General features: G+C 40.7%; 3 protein-coding genes, 1 long non-coding RNA gene and 2 pseudogenes across 5 annotated transcripts; 4 read left to right on the forward strand and 2 right to left on the reverse strand.

Moving 5' to 3' along the window:
- Positions 1-9: 9 nt before the first annotated feature.
- Positions 10-1,618, reverse strand: LOC125214160 (RPM1-interacting protein 4-like; annotated as a pseudogene). The gene is made up of 4 exons (XR_016137045.1): positions 1,391-1,618; positions 592-1,061; positions 330-515; positions 10-256 (listed from the first exon to the last, which is right to left on the reverse strand). The product of XR_016137045.1 is annotated as an RPM1-interacting protein 4-like (transcript).
- An 805-nt stretch (positions 1,619-2,423) lies between these two features.
- LOC148930598 (uncharacterized) lies at positions 2,424-4,994 on the forward strand (annotated as a pseudogene).
- A 2,700-nt stretch (positions 4,995-7,694) lies between these two features.
- On the forward strand, positions 7,695-10,007 carry LOC125214161 (uncharacterized). The gene is made up of 2 exons (XM_048115064.2): positions 7,695-8,479; positions 9,360-10,007. The coding sequence occupies exons 1-2, from the start codon at positions 8,215-8,217 to the stop codon at positions 9,704-9,706; spliced, it is 612 nt and encodes a 203-aa protein (XP_047971021.1). The 5' UTR covers positions 7,695-8,214; the 3' UTR covers positions 9,707-10,007.
- Positions 10,008-10,355: 348 nt separating this feature from the next.
- LOC125216406 (GPI transamidase component PIG-S-like protein) lies at positions 10,356-14,794 on the forward strand. The gene is made up of 13 exons (XM_048118107.2): positions 10,356-10,593; positions 10,683-11,379; positions 11,646-11,730; positions 11,893-11,982; positions 12,430-12,503; positions 12,799-12,883; positions 12,976-13,065; positions 13,305-13,435; positions 13,720-13,801; positions 13,879-13,926; positions 14,002-14,074; positions 14,154-14,257; positions 14,431-14,794. Exons 1-13 carry the CDS (start codon positions 10,425-10,427, stop codon positions 14,539-14,541), a joined length of 1,839 nt encoding a protein of 612 aa, XP_047974064.1. The 5' UTR covers positions 10,356-10,424; the 3' UTR covers positions 14,542-14,794.
- Positions 14,795-17,274: 2,480 nt separating this feature from the next.
- Positions 17,275-17,752, forward strand: LOC148930599 (uncharacterized). The gene is made up of 3 exons (XR_016136746.1): positions 17,275-17,356; positions 17,443-17,475; positions 17,566-17,752. It is a non-coding gene; the product is annotated as an uncharacterized LOC148930599 (long non-coding RNA).
- A 637-nt stretch (positions 17,753-18,389) lies between these two features.
- LOC125209796 (uncharacterized) lies at positions 18,390-19,286 on the reverse strand. The gene has a single exon (XM_089066773.1). It carries the CDS (start codon positions 19,170-19,172, stop codon positions 18,459-18,461), a length of 714 nt encoding a protein of 237 aa, XP_088922899.1. The 5' UTR covers positions 19,173-19,286; the 3' UTR covers positions 18,390-18,458.
- Between the last annotated feature and the right edge of the window lie 447 nt (positions 19,287-19,733).

Genomic DNA, 19,733 nt, shown 5'->3' on the forward strand with positions numbered 1-19,733 from the left:
GGCATAGTATAATTTAACAATGGTGCTCCAAATTTTGAAAATCCAGTGATTATATATGGTAGTAGTATATTTCATTACAACAACAGGGAGAGAATGAAAGAATCTAGGAGAAACTGGACACTAGAAAGACCAAAACTAAGTAGACGTAACCCCTGAACGACAGAGATGGCGACTATGATCACGACACAGACGATACATGTTCGCCACCCTTTGTCATCTTCTTCCTCTTTCTCTACCACCACGCACAGCAACCCTTCTGCATTCGAAGGTTAAGAAAACAAACGTAAGATTGAATCAAAGGGCTAAGACAGATGAAATGGACAACGAACCTTAGGTTGGTCCTTCTGTATCTCGGGCGTGCCATAAGACGGAGGTCTGGGAGTCCCAGAGACGTTCCCAGCTCCGGTATTCCTCTCTTCACGCACTTTGTTGAAAATGTGCGTGAAGTTCTCTGCCGCCTGAGGGTTGTTCTCATCCCACTCGCCAAATCTTGGCACGGCCGCACCTTTGTCGGGCTGCCATTGCAACACCGTTTGCTTAATAAGGTGAAAATACATTTCAAACATTGAATTCTTAGTAAGAAAGACTCACACTCTCATCGCCTCGACTAGTTGGCCTTAGCTTGGATCTCCCAGGGGTGCCTTGGCTACTATTATCATGGCTTTTCCCTTCCCAAGCTGGTGAACTGCTGTCTCGTCCTCCCGCGACTTTCTTCTGGTGAAGAGGTGAGCGGTCGAAGCTCTGCTCGGATCCTGCACTGGCTCGGGCAGGGCGGGCAACCCGGTCGATTCGCTTACAGCCCTTGGACCTGGATTTTCACTGGAGTTGTGGGAATCGGCGTCTTCCTCTTTGCTCACTCTACGTTCGGGCCTCGACCCCGCTGCTCCCCTCCCGTCGGGCTCGTCTCGTGGCGGAGCATCATCAAATGTGGCCGGATTTTCCACTGGATGGTTAGGATTGATCATCTTCCCACCTTTGTTTTTCCTTGCTTTTTCGAAATATACGGTGTAAGGAACGTTGTCTTCGTTCTCCCAGTTGCCAAATTTTGGCACGTTTGAACGCTGCTTAATAGCATTATTCGATTAGATGCAGATATTGAGAAAAGTATGAATTATTAAGTTCAATCTCCAAATAATCATGATGCATCAATGAATCTTCCTCAAACCAAATGTGAATAGTACTAGTATTAAACATTGTGAATTTCTACACAAAACTACAACCAATGCACAAATACATATACGTATATACACGAAGCAGATCTGAACTAACAACATAACAGAAGCTAAATTAGGTGATGATGGAAATATGAAGAGAGAGACAAAGCGACTGATTAAAATAAGGCGAATTCATATAATTTCGTATGGGAAGAAATTGAAAATCGTGAACTTACAGCCATTGGATGCGCAGAATTGTAGGAGTAGTTATTAAGACGACGTAATTCGACACTTTTAGATCAACCTAGGCCCTAGGTCGCGGCAAAATTCTTCAGCAACGAATTTGCAGCAGTGAAGAGAGAGGGAGCATACAATGCTGGCGGAAGGAGTATATACCATCAACAAATGATCTAATTGGTTGATTGACGAAAGTAAAAAAAGAAAATCGAAATTCGTAACTACTTCAATCCTTCATATTTCGTTATTAATTTTCTCAAATGTGACTAGTTCATTATTTTAATAGGATCACTCATATCCACTCATATTCAGCAATCGAACTATTTTGTTATCATGTCATGTCACGTCTAGCGATATATTTATAGTCTGATAGCATATTAGTAGTTTTTACGAGAATTATGTACAACCTCATGACTATCACTTGCGATGGTACATTCAGCTCGAGCATGACGTGATAGGAACCTCGACATGGCAACACCAGAACCTATCAACGAGCAATCCAAGCAAGAGAATAACAACGTCGACGACACGCAAGAAGCAACGCCGAGCAAGCCAAGAGGAAGAGCTGAGGGCGTCGCGCGTAGCAGGAAAGGCGGGCTGAAACGAGTGTCGTCGAGACCAGCACGTTTTAAGGATTTCATGACTTATTGAAGATAGAGATGGAGTAGTCACCAAGTTATTTTATTTTATTTTCGCTATGCTTTTATTTCCTTTTGAACGAACATTATATTAGGATAGTTTTTTTGATAAATCTTTTCGGGTTTTCTTCTTGATTCTTTCCCGAATCGTAGAGTCGAATCAAGCAGGGTCCGATCTCTATAAATACTAGAGATTATTAGAAAGTCAAAAATATCGAGAATTGAGAAATAAAAAGATCTTCTTTCTCTAAACCTTAGCTCTTTACAAACCCTAGCGCGGCTTGGGCGTTGTCTAGATCTTTCATTCATACAAAACAGGTGATCAGCTCTCAAATAGGCTCTTTGTGCCTATTAATTGGTGCTTTCGTTGATCTCTCTTCTCCCGTGCCTTACGATGTCGACGAGTGAAACACAGCCCTTATCAGCAGCTGAATTGACGGAGGAATTGCTCGATGTCCAAGCGCGCTACGCTGGGCAGGATAAGAAATTGCTCTCCATCCAGTTTGATCTCGAGGTTCTCACACGCAAACAAGATACCCAAGCTAAGAAGATAGAGGACAGCCTTGCCATCCTGATCGCCGCAAGCAAGAAGCAGCACGCAGAACCCCCCGATCCGGTTCTCGCGCCCTCCAGGAGTTGGAAACTACCGCAATCACTGGTGCGACCCCCGCAGGGTCTGGAAACCGAACCACTACCAAAGATCAAGCCAGAGGCACCTAGGTTTAATGGAGAAAACGCGATGGAGTGGATTCGCAAAATCCAGCGCTATTTCAATCACCACTATACACCACTAAAGGACCGAATCTACTTGACCTCATATTTGTTTGATCATCCAGCTTCCTGTTGGTTGACTTATTGGGAAGACAATTGTCCGGAGAAAGGTTGGGACGAGTTTTTGTTGGCTGTGAAACACCGTTTTGACCCTGATGTTTATGTCGATTATGTTGGGTGTTTGGCCAATCTTCACCAGTCCTCAACCGTTGAAATCTATCAGGCAGAGTTCGAAGATCTAATGCAAAAAGCCTCCAACGTGGGGGAGGAGACCTTGACATCACTCTTCATCGCCGGTTTGTAGGATTCACTCAAACTCGAACTGTTAACTAAACGCCCAGCGTCCCTCAATGAGGCTTTTGCTTTGGCACAACAGCTTGCTGCATGCCAACGATTGGTCAACCCGCGGAGTGCCCAACCACGCCAGACCTGGAACGACCGCGACTCGAAACCCAGACCGAATCAGACTTCGGCGCTGACCACACAGCAACCGCGGCCTGCTGCAGTGGGACCACACCCCAAGCCCGGCATCCCTATTGTCAAGATATCAGCAGCCGAACGTGCAGAACGTGCTCGAAAAAACTTGTGTTATTGGTGCCCAGAAAAGTACACTAGAGAACACGTATGTAGCAAAAAGTTCTACGCTCTAATGGGTGTAGATGATGAAGATGATGAGTCAACTGAACTGGAGATACCGACTGATGAGGAGTGCGAGACGATGGTCATTACAGGTGACGTCTCAGCGGTCAACGTGATTGGTCCGCAACTCAAGCCAAGATCTATTCGCATAAAGGGGATTATTAATGAGCAGGAGGTGTCCGTACTGATTGACGGTGGTAGTACTCATAATTTTATTCAGCCCACCGTCGCAGAACAGCTAAGTCTTCCAATTCACCCTATTACTCCGTTTCGAGTTTTTGTGGGGAATGGTGCATCGTTGAAATGTTCATTTGCTTGCTTAAAAACTCAGATTATGCTTCAAGGCAATTCCTTCGATATAGATTTGTTTATATTACAGGTGAAAGGCTCAGATGTAATTCTAGGAGTGCAATGGCTGCAGGACCTTGGGGATGTGACCAAGAATTTTCAGACCTTGACGATGCAGTTCAAATGGGACAATAAAACCATATTTCTGCAAGGAGATGGCGCCGAACCGCGGAGGATTTCTTATAATGGTCTATTTTCCTTGATTGATCACGAACCGGACTGCGAGTTGTTTGAGCTCATCTCGACGGAACCCGCTGCTGGACCGCCTGAGCCGCGAGCTTCACCTCTGCCCACGGATCCTCTCATCAGCCGGGTCCTGGAATCATATGATTCGATATTCTCGGTTCCCACATCCATGCCCCCGGCTCGCCAGTGGGATCATAAGATACATATCCCGGAAGGTACTCGGCCAATCAATGTCAAACTGTAGCGATATCCGTATTTTCAGAAAACGGAGATAGAACGTCAAGTTAGAGAGATGTTGTCACAGGGAGTTATTCAACACATCACAAGCCCGTTCTCATCGCCCGTTTTGTTGGTAAGGAAAAAAGATGGTACTTTTCGCTTTTGCGTTGATTATCGTGCTTTGAATGCAGCTACCACACCCGACCACTTTCCTATCCCTATGGCTGACGAGCTCTTCGACGAACTCAATAAGGCGAGAGTGTTCTCCAAACTCGACCTTCGATCCGGTTATCATCAAATTCGGATGCATGTGGCCGATATACATAAAACTGCATTCAGAACACACGACGGACATTTTGAATTTTTGGTTATGCCTTTCGGATTGACGAATGCCCCGTCGACATTTCAAGCAGCAATGAACAGTATCTTTCGTCCCTTCTTGCGCAAATATGTTATTGTTTTTTTTGATGATATTTTGGTGTATAGTGCTTCGATGGAGGAACACGCGATTCACTTGGAGCGGGTAATGTCTATTCTGCGCTCCAACTGTTTTTATATCAAGCCATCGAAGTGCTCGTTTGGGGTGGAGACGATCGACTATCTAGGGCATATAATTTCAGCCGGCGAACTGCAAGCTGACCCGGCTAAGATTGAAGCCATGTCATCTTGGCCGACGCCTACCACAGTCAAGCAGCTGCGCGAAATCTTGGGACTGACGAGCTATTATCGGCGTTTTGTGAAGCACTACTCTCTCATTGCAGCCCCACTTACGGATTTATTGAAAAAGGAGGCATTCGCCTAGACATCAGCTGCTACAGACAGTTTCGAAGCTCTCAAATCCGCCATGACGGCTGCTCCGGTGTTACACCTTCCTGACTTCGAGCTTCCCTTCACAATTGAAACTGATGCTTCAGATTTTGGCATTGGCGCCGTCTTGCTGCAAAACGGCCACCCCTTGGCTTATTTCTGTAAAAAGTTGGGGCCTAGGCGACGTATTGCATCCACCTATCACAAAGAGCTATATGCTATTGTCGAGTCGGTACACAAATGGAGACAATATTTACTTGGGCGGGAGTTCATTATTCGTAGTGACCAACGGAGCTTGAAGGATTTATTATCCCAGGTGGTACAAACACCGGATCAACAATTCTATTTAAGAAAATTGATGAGGTTTAATTTTAAGATTGAGTACAAGTCTGGAGCTTCCAATCGGGTCGCCGACGCCCTATCCCGCCGAGAGCACGAAGAACCGACCGAGGAGCATACTTTATTTGTCTTGCTCTCACAACCTATTCCAACCTTGATGGACCGAGTGCGTCAAGAAAATCGGGAGCTGCCCGACTTGGTTCAACTTCACACAGCAGTCGCGGTAGGTACAGCACCGGCTCATATCTCCGTGTCTGACGGTGTGCTATATTTTAAGCACCGTCTATACTTGAGCAGAGACTCCATGGTGCGGGCGGACATTCTGCGTGAGTCACATGACTCCAAGGCAGCCGGCCACCCCGGCGAAAGGCGGACGTTTGCTCGTGTCGCGACGTCGTTTTATTGGTTGGGAATGCGAACTGATGTGAGACGTTACGTAGCAGCTTGCCAGATTTTCCAGGCCACGAAGTACATTACAGACAAGCCTTCAGGGCTCATTCAGCCGCTGCCGATTCCGGAGTCAGTATGGTCTTCGGCCTCTATGGATTTCATTGTGGGTCTCCCTCCTTCGCATGGGTATACCGCAATAATGGTGGTTGTGGATCGCCTATCCAAATATGCTCATTTTGGTGCGTTACCGACAGGTTTCGATGCCCCCAAGGTAGCAAAGTTATTCATCAACACAGTCGTCAAACTTCATGGCTTCCTCGAAAAGCAGATCGAGATGCAATTTTTTTAAGTGAGTTTTGGACGGAGTTGTTAACTATGAGTGGTACGAAGCTTCAGTTCACCACCACTTATCACCCCCAAACTGATGGACAGTCAGAGGTCACCAATCGGTCTCTCGAGAAATACTTGCGCGCCTTCACGTTTGACCAACCCAAACGATGGTATGAATTTCTACCTTGGGCAGAATTAGCAATGAATTGCAGTTTGAATGTAAGCATCGGGATGTCGCCCTTTATGGCCCTCTATGGCCGTGAGCCTCCAAACATTTTTGGCACCCCGGCCGCCCCATCCAAGAACGCGGCTGTTGCAGCTTCCTTGGGCGAACGTACCACCCTGCTGCAGTTATTAAAGGGTAATCTCGCTGCAGCGCAGAGACGAATGGCGGAGCAAGCGAATAAGCATAGGAAACATGTGGAGTTTAAGGTGGGTGATCAAGTTCTTCTCCGTCTCCAGCCGTATCGTCAGGTCTCTGTCGGACGCCCTCTTTCTGCTAAGTTGGGTAGACGATACTATGGACCGTATGTTGTTCTCGATCGTGTAGGTGCAGTGGCATACCGTTTGCAGCTGCCACTTGGGAGTCGCATCCATGACGTTTTTCATGTCTCACTTTTGAGGCCTTTTGTTCCTCCACTGTCTGAGGCGATTTCGGATCAATTGCCTTGTGTCTTTCGAAATGGTAGACCAGTTGACACGCCGGTGAGGGCGACGAAGGAGAGGGTTGCTCTGCATGACGGACTGCCGCAACGTCAGTGGTTAGTGTATTGGGCGAGTGATCCCACAACAGCTTCCTGGGAACCTACATTGGAGCTTCTGAAACATTTCCCGTCCCTCAACCTTGAGGACAAGGTCGATCTCATCCGGGGAGGAGTTGATAGGAACCTCGACATGGCAACACCAGAACCTGTCAACGAGCAATCCAAGCAGGAGAATAACAACGTCGACGACACGCAAGAAGCAACGCCGAGCAAGCCAAGAGGAAGAGCTAAGGGCGTCACGCGTAGCAGGAAAGGCGGGCTGAAACGAGTGTCGTCGAGACCAGCACGTTTTAAGGATTTCATGACTTATTGAAGATAGAGATGGAGTAGTCACCAAGTTATTTTATTTTATTTTTGCTATGCTTTTATTTCCTTTTGAACGAACATTATATTAGGATAGTTTTTTTAATAAATCTTTTCGGATTTTCTTCTTGATTCTTTCCCGAATCGTAGAGTCGAATCAAGCAGGGTCCGATCTCTATAAATACTAGAGATCATTAGAGAGTCAAAAATATCGAGAATTGAGAAATAAAAAGATATTCTTTCTCTAAACCATAGCTCTTTACAAACCCTAGCGCGGTTTGGACGTTGTCTAGATCTTTCATTCATACAAAACAGGTGATCAGCTCTCAAATAGGCTCTTTGTGCCTATTATGACGTTTGCTATATTGTCATGTTAGATTGCACGGGGACTAGTTGCCTCAGAAGATACATTTGAGTTGATTATGGAGTAAAGATAAAGTTTAAATGTTTCACCAAGCCAATGTTGTCTTTTGTCAACTCCTAAACAATGACAAATATTTCTAAAACAAAAACATATTGTAGTAATAAATATCGATTGACAAGTAGTAGTACTACATTTATTTGAGATTGTGCAGTGTGCTCTGCAATTTCATTCTTTTTCCATCCATGTAACCTCTCTCTCCCTCTCTTTCTCAGCACCATTCCTTTTTTCTGCTTTCTCAATTAATAAACCATTATCCAAGAAAAAGTAGAATCAAGTTAAAGTTTCATCCTTTAGTAAGAAAAATCTCCAAAGTAACCAGAAACAGCAATTGGGATATGATTAATTGTAGAGTTTAGTTTGTCTCAGCATTTATTTCCAAAGATAATCTTGGCTGAAAGGCGTAGTGGGTCATTGCTTTCTCAAAAACCCAATGCTTTAGAGAACAAAAGATAAATTCAAGATTCTTCCTTTTATTATCATAGCTACTGAAAAATTTAAAAGTTGTGAAAAGTTCTATTTTTTAAAAAAATTTAAAGGCTTGCACAGAAATAAAGAATTGATTGCATTTCTCCATATCAGCTCATTTCTTGAATATGCTTCAATTTGTGAAAAAAGTTAGTGTTTGCAGAAAGGGACTAGTGTAATTGTGTGTGTGTGTGGGAAGGATGATTCCTCCGGTCTTTGTAATTGTGTGTGGTGAGGGTTTAGTGGCATTCCTTTTAATGGTGAAGATTGGGCCTTTGAGGGAATTGGTGATGAAGGGTTTGGATGAAGTGAAAATGAGAAGGGGCACAGTTTCAACCATAGCTGGAACTATTTTTGTGATTCTGTTGTCATGCTTGTTTAGCGTTGTCGGGTCTAAGCACGGCGCAATGGCACCTATGGATCAGGTGATTTGGAGGACTAATCTGTTGGAGGCTACTGTTATGGGTAAGGGTCATTGTAGATTTGGTCATGGCTTCCTTTTCACGATTCTTGAGTCTCGAATGCTGATGAGTTTTTGTTTTTGCTTATCATAATGAGTTAAGGGTGATTCTTGAATCTCAAGTGCTAGTGACTTTTTGTGTTTGCTTATCGGAACGACTTGAATGAGTACAGGTTTCTTACGGTGGGCTTGGATCTTATTAGTGTTGTGTTTGCTTATGATTAATCTTGGTGATTCTTGTATCTTGATTGTATGTGTTAGTAGCTATTCTCGAATGGTAAGATAAGGAAGACGATGAATGGAACTGATATAGAACCGGTTTATATACTGTGAATGGAATAAGATAACAATGGTAGAAGAATGCACGATACACTCTCTCAAAATTCAGTGTTATGGTTGCTTTTAGGGATTCTTGAACTTTGATTGTTTTGGTCATTCTTGCTTCTTGATTGTTCGTGCACAGATCGCTTATGAATGAATGTTATGTTTACTTTCTCCGAATGGCTAAAATGTGTTTATGGTTGTGTTAATTGATTCTCGAATCTTGATTGCTGATCACCATTGTGTGCTATCTCCCACTGTGGCTTCAACGAGTTCATGGTTCGTTTTGGCAATTCTCGAATCTAGACCTTGAGCAAACTGAACTTGTAAATCCTGCTATGGCCTTCTTATTTCAAAATTATCATATCTAAGCATTTTCATTTTCATTTTCATATTGAAAAATCTGCAATCGTTTTATAGATCGACTTTGATGCTAAACTTCTTGCTATCATTCTTTTACTTTGTTTTCGTATCGTATCTTTGTTAACACGATGAGAAAGGAGGGCTATGCCTATCCGCTTGTAAACGCTGCTGATGTCTGGTTATCTTGCATATCTATCACAGCCTTTTCTCTCTTCCTCGGGTTTCTGATTGATCGTATGCACTACTACATGCGGAGGCTGAGCAAGCTAAGAAGCAGCACCAGAGTTCTAACGCGGGAAATCGAGAGGCTAGAGACAGAGAAGGTGCAAATGAGGGAGATGGGAGAGAGAGCTGCTGAAGAAGCCAAGCAGTTTCAGCAGGAAATATCTAGTTTGATTGATGATTTGGAAATGGTGAAGATGGAGGCTGCGGAGAAGGATGTGCTGCTCGAGGCGGCTGAAGCTCATGTCGTTGCTCTGCAGAAACAAGCGGCGGATCTTCTGCTCGAGTACGACTGTCGTCTCGAAGATAGCCATGGTTGGAAGTGAGGATAGTTTGGGTGGTATACTAGTTGAGGTTTTTGTTGTTAGGAAGTAGTGAGTTTTGGTTGTGGCTGGTTTCGGTATCGCTTACGAGGTCGTTGCTCGCGGGGAGTCGGGCCTGGGCCGAACTTGTGTGCACCTTTAGTAGCAACGACGAGGAAAGGGGCAAGTAGAATTGACACTGGGATCTCAACAACTATTCATTTAGAGGTTATTTTCCAGAGCGTTCGATTTGATAGATTATATGTGCATTATTAAATCATAACGAGTGTTGTTCCATTGAATGGATTTATCAATATTTAATTTCGGCATAGTATCACGCAAGATTAGTAACTACTGTTACTACTTTGAGTCTTAATTAATTACGAGTTTGTGTCCCGCGTGATTACTTATTAGTCAAGACTTAAAAACTGAAAAGTAAAATTTAAAATTAATTTTAAAGAATTATAGTAATTGATTTCAATATAGAATTTGAGAATATAATCATTTGAGATTTTATATTCAAAATCAAAATTTTTATTTTCATTCAAATATTAAGAAATAAGACGAATTAATTGTAATCATAAAATATGAGATCATTTAATTATAATCTTATCTAATTATGGAGTACGTATATGAATACTACTCCTATTTATTTACTCAGATTCAAAAATATTAGCTCAAAGTTAATTACAAAAGAAAATGGTGAGTTTTCTCGGCTGCGAAGAGCTCGAATAGACCGAAAATGGCCGCCGCCAGCGCTCCAAATCCGCCGTCGACGGCGGAAATTGCCGAAGCTGCTGAACCTCTGCCCTCGAAGCTCGAAAATTCTGAACAGGATTGCCCACGCAAAACCAAACCAGGACAGAAACGCCTCGCTCTCACCTTCACTGTTCTCTTTTCTTTCCTGTTAGGTACAAATCATCGCAAATTATTTCAATCACACTGTTTCATCTTTTATGTTGTACTCGTTTATAGTTTCTGCTATGTTTTGCAACCGCAGGTCTTCCATTTTTGTTAAAATCGGTAGAAATCTACAGATCGCCTCTGCCGTTCCGAGAAATCGATGATTTGTCCGCCGCAGTTGAGTCGATTCCGTTGCAATTTCCTTGCAAATTCCGAGCGGTATTTGTTGGTACAGGAGGATCTTCATTGGATGCTAATGAATTATCGGTTAAGATTGAACATCAAATGCGGAAAATCGCTGCCAAGGATTCAACATCCTGCGGTGCTTGTAGCTATAATTCATCTGTTTCTGTAGTCGTAGAAAATGGTGCTGATTGTTTTCGTAGTGACAATGATTTCAACTGGAAGTGTGGAGCGTTGAGTGAGCCGAACAAGTATGAGGATTCAGGGGAATATAATGATGAGTTGTTCGATGAGTATTTGCATTCGTTGGTGGACGAAAGTGATAGTCGTGACAATGGAGGAAATGTTTATACGATGATAGTGGTGAGGAGGGAAGGACAGAAGGATGTGAGTGCAGTTGTTGGGAAATATAGGCATGGGTGGATTGTGGGTAGAGTTTCAGAGGAGGAGGCGGTGAAGAAGGTGGCCTCTGTTTTCGTGAAAGCGTTTGTGAATGGTGGAAAAGAGGAAGGGTCGATCAGTGGGGAGTTTATGCCTGTGGGAGCAGATGGGAAGATCGTGCTTTCATTTAATTTGCTGAATGCTAATCCTCATGATTGGATTTATGACTGGTATAAAACTTATTTGATGTGATTTTGATAGGAAAGTTGCTTATGATGCAGTTATTGTTATCGTTTTCACAATATCTTGTTCTTACAACAACACTGTTAATATTTACATGTTTTTTTATCTAGTTTGTTATTTACAGTGTCTGGTTATGCTGCTAGTTTTGTTGATTCTTCATTGAATGCCTTGACAGAGTGTCAGCTGTAGCTTAAGTTTGAATCTACTTCGCTACTGCAAACTGAAAAGTATTTTCAATTACTTTTTTCTGCAGGGAATTCCAAGAGATAGATGATAATCTCTTGGCTCCGATTCTCGAGTATTTGAAGCCTCTAGCAGATATAAGCGTGGAGAGTCAGGTCATGCTCAAGCTTTGTTTCGTGTCTATTAGTGTTTAAGAGAATGTTTGGTAAACTATATAGCTTGGAATTATATTTGTGAACTCTTTGTTAGATTTTGTATCTATTGAATTTATCACTCCAGGTTGATTAACTATTGTACCATCTTTGATGAAAGAACAGGTCTTGTACCACACTCCAAAGTCTTCGTTTTCTTACTGGGATGAAATGCTGGGGAGCTATATTTTCACTACAAAAGATCTTCCTTTCTTTGTATGTTCTCTCAACACTTCCTCTATGGGTATCCTGATCTAAGGAAAAAACAAATATTGTGCAGTTTGTATGTCGGGTTGCATACCATATTTCCTCCTATCCGCAAGGACCTCAATTAAGAAAAATGAGCTGATGCATGCTTGCAGCATCAGTTCTCTGTTTGGAACTTATTAACTTTCTTAATTTCTTGCAATTGATGCATGCTTAAGGTTGAGGGAAGAGCCATATTGCAGTATAACATCTGCATTTATTTTTGTATTTTGCTGAAGATTATATCTTGTAGTACAATTTCATTTTCTAGTAAGCCTGCTGCCTGCAAATCATGGTAATGACTAACTCTCTGTGTGATTACCAAATTTTCATGTTTGCTTATTCTGCCATAAAATGAACAGTAACTATTTATTTTAAAACTTGTCATCAAAACGCTTATATGTCCAGATATTGTAGGTAAACTCAAATGAGTGGCATTTGGATACATCAGTAGCAGCAGGAGGACGTTCGAAGATCCTCCATCTTGTGGTGTATAATCTTTAACTCATTAATGATTTTCATTATTACTAGTATATGTAAAATTATGTAATATTACTGCTGTCAATTTGTGTTTAGTTTATAATCTTGAAGTACTTTGGTCAACGTAATGATATCATACACTCCTGTGAGATAGTAACTTAAGGGAAAACCTTGAAATCAGACAATTATTTGCATCTACCAACAGCTAATCTGATTGATATTCAATATCCTGATTGAGTCTGTGATTCGTTATTAGAAACTATTGAATGTAGTTTCCTTTCCTTTTTGTTCTATTTGCTCTCCCAGGTATGTCCCATCTTCAACAGAGTGTCCACTTCAATTGCAGCTCCCTAATGGGAAAATTTCTAAATCAAATGGCTTTATATCCCCGGTGAGTTAAGTTTGCTTTAAAATTTAAATCATTGTTTCTTTACTGTGTTTTACCCTTCAAACTCAGTTTTTCTGTATGTGCCAAATTTTCAGATGTGGGGCAGTGTTGTTGTTTGGAACCATGCAGCTTGTTTGAATGGTTCAAAAATGGAGACTCGTGTCAGGCATATGATTTCTTCTGAGGTCAGTTGCAATCGTTAAGTGATCTTGTTCTGAATTCTCATGTAATAGTTTCTGTTTTAAAAATTGTGTTATTTTTCTTTTTCCATTTTTTGTTCATATATTTCCCATAGAAAAGTTATGTAAGCTGACTAGTTTGCAAATGTTATTGCACTAATTTTTCTAGCTAAGCTACTCAAAAGATATAAGGTTTAAGTAGAAAAACTTTACCATAAGTATATTATCCTCAATTGTGACAACAGGACATGAGGAAAATCTTTGAAGTCTTCATAGGACAGCTACGACAACTCTTTGGTCTGAAGTCCAAAGGCATCTTTCGTGATGCATCAGGCACAATGCGACTTTTGACCAGTGAAAGTGGCTTCACAGAATGGTAAGCAAGTCTATTAGCTGGTTCAGCGTAATATGGCAAAAATGACAAAAAGCTTGTAATTAGATGTGGTTTCTTTAGTTCTAGTCGTAACATGCTAATATTTAAAAGATTAGTGACAGTATTATATGCCGCTAAGAATGAAAATATTATTTTCATTATGCTTTTCCTAAAACATGTTGGAAGTGTTTGGAATTCAGCCACACATTCCCCGTTTAGTTAATGCCTTTTTTGTAAAGAGTAATTGTCTACGGAAATTGATAGCATGTGTACTTTCTGATTATAAGGGAATTGGATGTATTATCACGGCAGCACACATGTTATAATCTTCTTCAGTGCACCACCACTCTTGGATCACTTTCTCGACTGGTACGCCATACTTTCTTTGTTGGCTTATAGTTTCAGCGTATGTCCTTGTCTTTACTACAAGCAAGATATTTATGCAGGTCCAGTCACTTCCAAGAATGATTATTAAGGAGGAAATAGGAGAACAGGTGAATATTCCATGTCATATATTGGTTTTAGTTTAGTGGAACATTATATGATACCCAATTCCATTAATTGAGCAGGTGAGGTACTCTCTTGAGGCTGCAAAATCGGCTTTGAGCAACGTGTCTGCTGGAATTTACGACGCTTCTGCCGGTATGATGGAAGCAATATTTTCTGCCATTGAAATGCAGACATGTTCTAACCCATAGCTCATACATTGTTTTTGTGTCAGTATCCTCAAGACGAGCTAGATCCTTTGCGGAGGATGCTTTCTACCATCCATCCATGATGTCCGTGAGCTATTACTCATTTGAGCACTGCTTTGCTGTCTACTCGGTTCGTTCTCATTTTACTTAAACTCACTCCATTCTTCCTCTACAGCCAGCAAAATAGAATTAAGTATGTTGCTTGCTTCATTTGTTTAGAGGCAATTGTAAATATTACGCTGTTGATGTTGAACCTAGCCACAATTAGGCAATCTAACTATCTGCTGTCTCGTTCTACGACAGCCCTTCTTCCTGCCGGTTGCGCTGCACGTGCTTCTGGCAGCCCTTAGAGAATGGAAAAGGTACAAGCAAGAAAGCAGAAAGTTTAAAGCATGGAAAGCTAAGAAAGATTAGAGTTCCCTCGCCACAATGAGATCATATACAAGGGAATGTTTTTAGTTGATTCTGAAGCTGACAGTAGCAGCACATCGACAAAGCAAATACCGGGGTCGTCGCGTTGGCCACGCTTGGTTCAGTGCAGTTATTTTATACGTTCAGTACCTCGTAAATTAAAATAGACAGTCATTTGTGTATGCTTAGGGTGTGATTCTTGTATGGACAATATATTTTCATATTTTGCACAACTTAACATGTTGATTTTCTGATTCGCGTTGCATTCATGAATTTCTAAACTTCGAATATACTGCTGTAAATTAAAACACCACCTTTAACAAGTTTTAATGAATTTAGTAGGAGTTTGTAACTATTTATAAATGTTTGCATAAATGTGAGTTATACCTAGTTTCTACGTAACATTGTCTATGTTTGACTTGCACGAATTTTAAGAAATATGAAGAAAAGTGAGTGGAAAAAGTTACGCCTGCGTTTCTCTCATCGTCTCTGTCAGCTTCCTTCTGGCCCTACATTATTCAACACTTTCGGTTTGTCTCCCATCTCGGCCGCTCTCTCTGAACATTTCCCTCCATATTGCCTCGCCCACCCTTAAAATATCAGGTTCTTTTCCTTCGTTAAATTTAAGGTTCATTAGGGTTCATCCGTATCCAAGAATTAATATCCTAATTAGGGAATTAAAGCGATTGGTAGATTACACAATATAAGTATTATACACTTCTTGAACAGGAATATGCCGCCACATACTTATTTGGTTTTGTATGATCAAGAACTTGACTAATTGAAGCATTATAAGGAATTGAAATAGGGTAGACATGCAATGAATTGATTTGATTTTAACTGTACGTAAAATTTGTATTAGGAATTGCCTATTAAGGAATTGAAATATGGCATTCACTGAATTTATTTGTTTTTAATTGTATGTATGATGTTGGGCCTTTTGGGACTATGCCATATTTACTAATTGCACATTGTCTATGCCGATCAATTTACATGTTATTTTTTCTTGGGCTATATTTGGTTTCTTTTTGAGTACCTACTACTTCTAAAGATATCTTCGGTGGTTTTTTTTTTAATCTTTAAATCTCTGTCTAGGAAAGAGTATTAGTTGCTGTTTATGAAATTAAATATTCTGCTGTCAAGAAAGAGAAAAATTGTGGACAATGTTTGAGGTATAGATTATGAATCACTAGGGATATCCAATTGTAGGAGAATTTTAAGTATTTTTGCTATGATAAAAATTTCACTAGAGTTTAGTTATAAAATTTTCATTTAAAAAAAAAAAAAAATAATAATAATAATAGTTATAAGGAGACTTTCTTGTAACTTCTGTTGGCAAAATTTGGCTATTACTGTTTCTATGCATCATATAAATAACCAGTATGGAAAACATAAAATTCTGTGATGGCTACATTTGTTATATTCACACTTTAACTCCTAGTTACTTATGCAGATTGTTGCATGGTTGGCGCTTGATTCCCCTCAAGATCTAAGTTTGGTTATAGTTGGAGCTCTTTTCGGGTTGAAGAAGTTGAGAAGTTGAAAATTTGAACACCAAAATTTGAGAAATAAAGTGTTCTTAGTTTTCCCACATCACCTCTCCTAAACCATTTCTCACATATTCCATCCATTCTTCTCTCAAATATTTCCTTGTAGGGGAACTACCGCACAACTGAAGATTGACGATTCACTGTTAGTATAATGGTTTTTTTGGTGGCACTAGTTTCCTTTATATATTATTGACTATTTAGAATCCAAACATTTATACATATTTGGTTGGATGGTTCGTGCAAGTTATTTCAATATAATAACTTTTCTTTGGAGTAATGGGTTTGTAGTGTATTTTGATATTTTAATGCAAAGCAGAGTTTCTAATACTCTTTTAGGTTTTAGGAAAATTTTAACACCCTGCGACATGATCAAGACACCAGATGAGTGAAATAATCCGACTTAAAATTATTTTTTTCCTTAGGTCTCGTAAACTTTTTGTTGTCTCCGGTGTTCTGAGTCGAGGTCATTTTGTTTTTAAATTAAAATAAATACTTTTGTTGCTTGCATATCCTGATAATTAACTCGCAACCAGAAACCTTAAGCTTAAGTTGTCTTGTTTTGACTACTATTATTAAGAAAGGTTTGGAATGATTTGTGGCTGGAAAACATTGGTAACATTGCTACATACCAAAATGTTAATGTAAAGTAAAATAATACTCTATAATAACTTAATTCCTTACCATGCCCTGTTGTTATAGTTTTCGTTAAATACCATCATATCTTGTGCAGAGATCTGAGTTTCAACAAATTAACAGGACTGCTTCCTCGAGAACTTGGTGGTCAAGAAGGAGACATGTAAGAGTTTGTTTGACAACTTTCAACATTTCTTTTAGTTGACTGAATCGAAGATTAGTGCTTTTATTACACAGTGATGATATTTCGTATTATACAGCTGTCAATAGGGTCCGTAGTTGGTAATTATATGGCTCAACTCTCCTCACATGATGATTCATGTCTACTTTGAGTGTTGGGGGTTCTGAAGTCAAATTTGGTTGAATTGCTAACTCTGATATATTTGTTTTCCAGTTACCTGATTGGGAACTTCCTTAACGGGACAGTGCCACAATTGATGGAAGATAAGGGAAACACGTGAGGTTCCATTTCCATCCAGAACTTAATACTAATATTTCCCACTTATCATACAAGTGGAATGATAATTGTGTGCTCAAAATTCATACAGCAATGTAGTTGATTGAAACTGCAGCGATCTATCCTACAACAACTTCACATCTCTAAATCCAGTACCAAGTTGCGCGAGAAGCAGCCCGTGAGTTTACTATTTAATGTTCATCCTTATGTGTATGCTGTGTTCAGATTTTCAATACTCACTTAAATATCGCCACTCCTTTTCAGAAACTTGTTTGCCAACTCAAATGGAAACACCAGGTGAGTTACAGATTTCTCTTTAATGCATTTTCAATTAAACATCTCATTATTCAATGTAGCATGACCATTAATATCACGTTCTTTTGGCAGTGGTGCTCCCTCTTGTGTAAATCCGTGGTGCAAGCTAGGTAAGTGACAACTCACTTGTATATATTAATGGACGATGTTTATTCAACTAGTAAATCCTTGGAAACTAAATACACCTCCTTGGCTAAGAATGGATTGCAAAGGTAAAAGTTCAAGTTTTTTATTTAGAAAAAAAGAAGAAGAAGTTATTTTTGTGTTTTTATATGGGGTGATGAGAGGATCAAGCCGTTAAGGTAGTGTGTGTAAAACAACTCTAAATGTGTAAATTATTGAGGAATATTCTTATTTGTTTTGGATATTCCTACTCTATATATTCATAACATGTTTTTTTCCCTCAGATGATTTCTACTTTTTTCCGTATAAATTGTGGAAGCAACCGACACTATGATGATTACAATTTACAAGCACATAGCAATTCTGAAAACTTCTACCAAGGTGAAAAATGGGGATTCAGCAGCACAGGCAAGTTCTGTAATACTGAAACACTTGGAAAAATTTTTTGCATCAAGCGACCTAAACACTTCAGGGCATTTCAGGGCTGGAATCTAGGATTAAATTATCAAATTGTAGTGGAAATTTGTTTGAGAAATATTGTAGTGGAAATATTAGGGGGTTTATTTACTCTTATTTTTTGCTATTATTCTCTCTCTTACTTTACCATCTATCCACTTTATCTGTTTATTATCATTTTTATAAAACGAGGGCAGAAAAGTCAATAGAACTACTAAAGTGGGAGTAGTATAATATAGATATTAAGAAAGTTTGGTTTGGTTTTTCAATATCATGAGAAACCACACTTTTAATTTAAGCATTGATGAAGCAAAAAATACCTGGGAAACAAAGGAGTAATAATTAAATCCAATTATTAAAAAGTATAAACCTAAAAACAAAAAAGGTTAGAAAATATCAAGAATTTCCAAAACATAATTATTACAGAGAGGGCAATTGCCCCCCTGAACCCACATCTCCCTGGAACACAGGCGGCAAAAGGAATGCCCGCACGGATCAAACGCCGCCCCCTTATGCCTCACCATGCAAATACTACAGTTAGTATTCGCTCCTCCCCCGTCTTCCTCCTCGTCCTCCTCCTCATCCTCGTCCTCCCCCATCCCGTACTCGTCGTCGTTCTCCGCTAGCAACGACATCAGCGACATCTTCGCCGGCGCCTCCTCCCCCTCCTCGTCCGCCGCCTCCTCCTCCTGCAGCCGCCGCAGGGGCGAGGGGTCGCTGTCGAACCTCCCGCTCCGCTCGTTGCGGCCGCTGGAGTTCCGCCTCAGGAACTCCTGCTGCACGGCCCCGATCTCCGCCCCCTGCAGCATGCCGGGGTCGGACTCCGGGGCCGCGCTCACCCGGCCCGAGGGGTGCCGGAACATGACGCGCTTCTGGCTCGTCTGGACCGGCACGTCCGAGGCCGGGACGGACACGCTCGACGTCCATGCGGCCCCGCTGCCTGCGTGCCGCCCTTGGCTGCGGATCTTCTCCTTGAAGTGCTTCCAGCCGCGGAGCTCCTCCTTCGGGTCGTCGTCGTCGGGGTCGTCGTGGATGACGTCGGTTAGGGTGCGGGTGGATACGGCGCGGGTGAATTTGCTGGGGCCGCCCTCGGTTTCCATCCGCCGCCGTTAAATGCCACTTATAATGAATGATACAATTATTTTTTATGGTTTTTTTAGTATACAAAGTGAAAAATTGAAATATTATATTTTTCATGATTTTTTTTTGAGAAATAAATAGGGAGGGAAAATAGTGTAATAGATGGTATTTGAGGAATGATTGAACGAGTCTAGAGGGATTTGTTTTTTTTTTAATGAAAATGCTAAATGTTTTTCCATTCTCTCATTTATGCAATCACTTATGCTTTATTATACACTGCATTCATTTGCATAAAATAGACTAGTTTTATTATTTTGGGTTGTTCCCAAAAATTAGACAAAGTCTAAACATAAAAAGTTTTGCAACCAATAATAATCATATGCAACATTTATAATGTGCATCCCACAATCTACTAATATCCGTTTCACTACCTTTTGTCTTTTTCTTTCTCTCTTACTTTATCAATTATATATTAAAACTCTTACAAGTTTGTCAATTTTTTGGGGATGGAGGAAGTAATTACTAAGAGCATTCGCATCGCGTCTCGATGCGAGCTCTATCTCGTATCGAAGAGACGAGAC

Source organism: Salvia hispanica, chromosome 3 (assembly GCF_029641045.1).
Source record: "Salvia hispanica isolate PSC_SH4W2 chromosome 3, Shi_PSC_v1, whole genome shotgun sequence".
Taxonomy (NCBI): Eukaryota; Viridiplantae; Streptophyta; class Magnoliopsida; order Lamiales; family Lamiaceae; genus Salvia; species Salvia hispanica.

Coding starts and splice junctions, on each gene's coding strand:
- LOC125214161 (XM_048115064.2), top strand. CDS start 8,215: ATGATTCCTCCGGTCTTTGTAATTGTGTGTGGTGAGGGTTTAGTGGCA. Junction 8,480..9,359: donor GTTGGAGGCTACTGTTATGG/GTAAGGGTCATT, acceptor TATCTATCACAG/CCTTTTCTCTCTTCCTCGGG.
- LOC125216406 (XM_048118107.2), top strand. CDS start 10,425: ATGGCCGCCGCCAGCGCTCCAAATCCGCCGTCGACGGCGGAAATTGCC. Junction 13,802..13,878: donor TTGGATCACTTTCTCGACTG/GTACGCCATACT, acceptor ATATTTATGCAG/GTCCAGTCACTTCCAAGAAT. Junction 14,258..14,430: donor ACTGCTTTGCTGTCTACTCG/GTTCGTTCTCAT, acceptor GTTCTACGACAG/CCCTTCTTCCTGCCGGTTGC.
- LOC125209796 (XM_089066773.1), bottom strand. CDS start 19,172: ATGGAAACCGAGGGCGGCCCCAGCAAATTCACCCGCGCCGTATCCACC.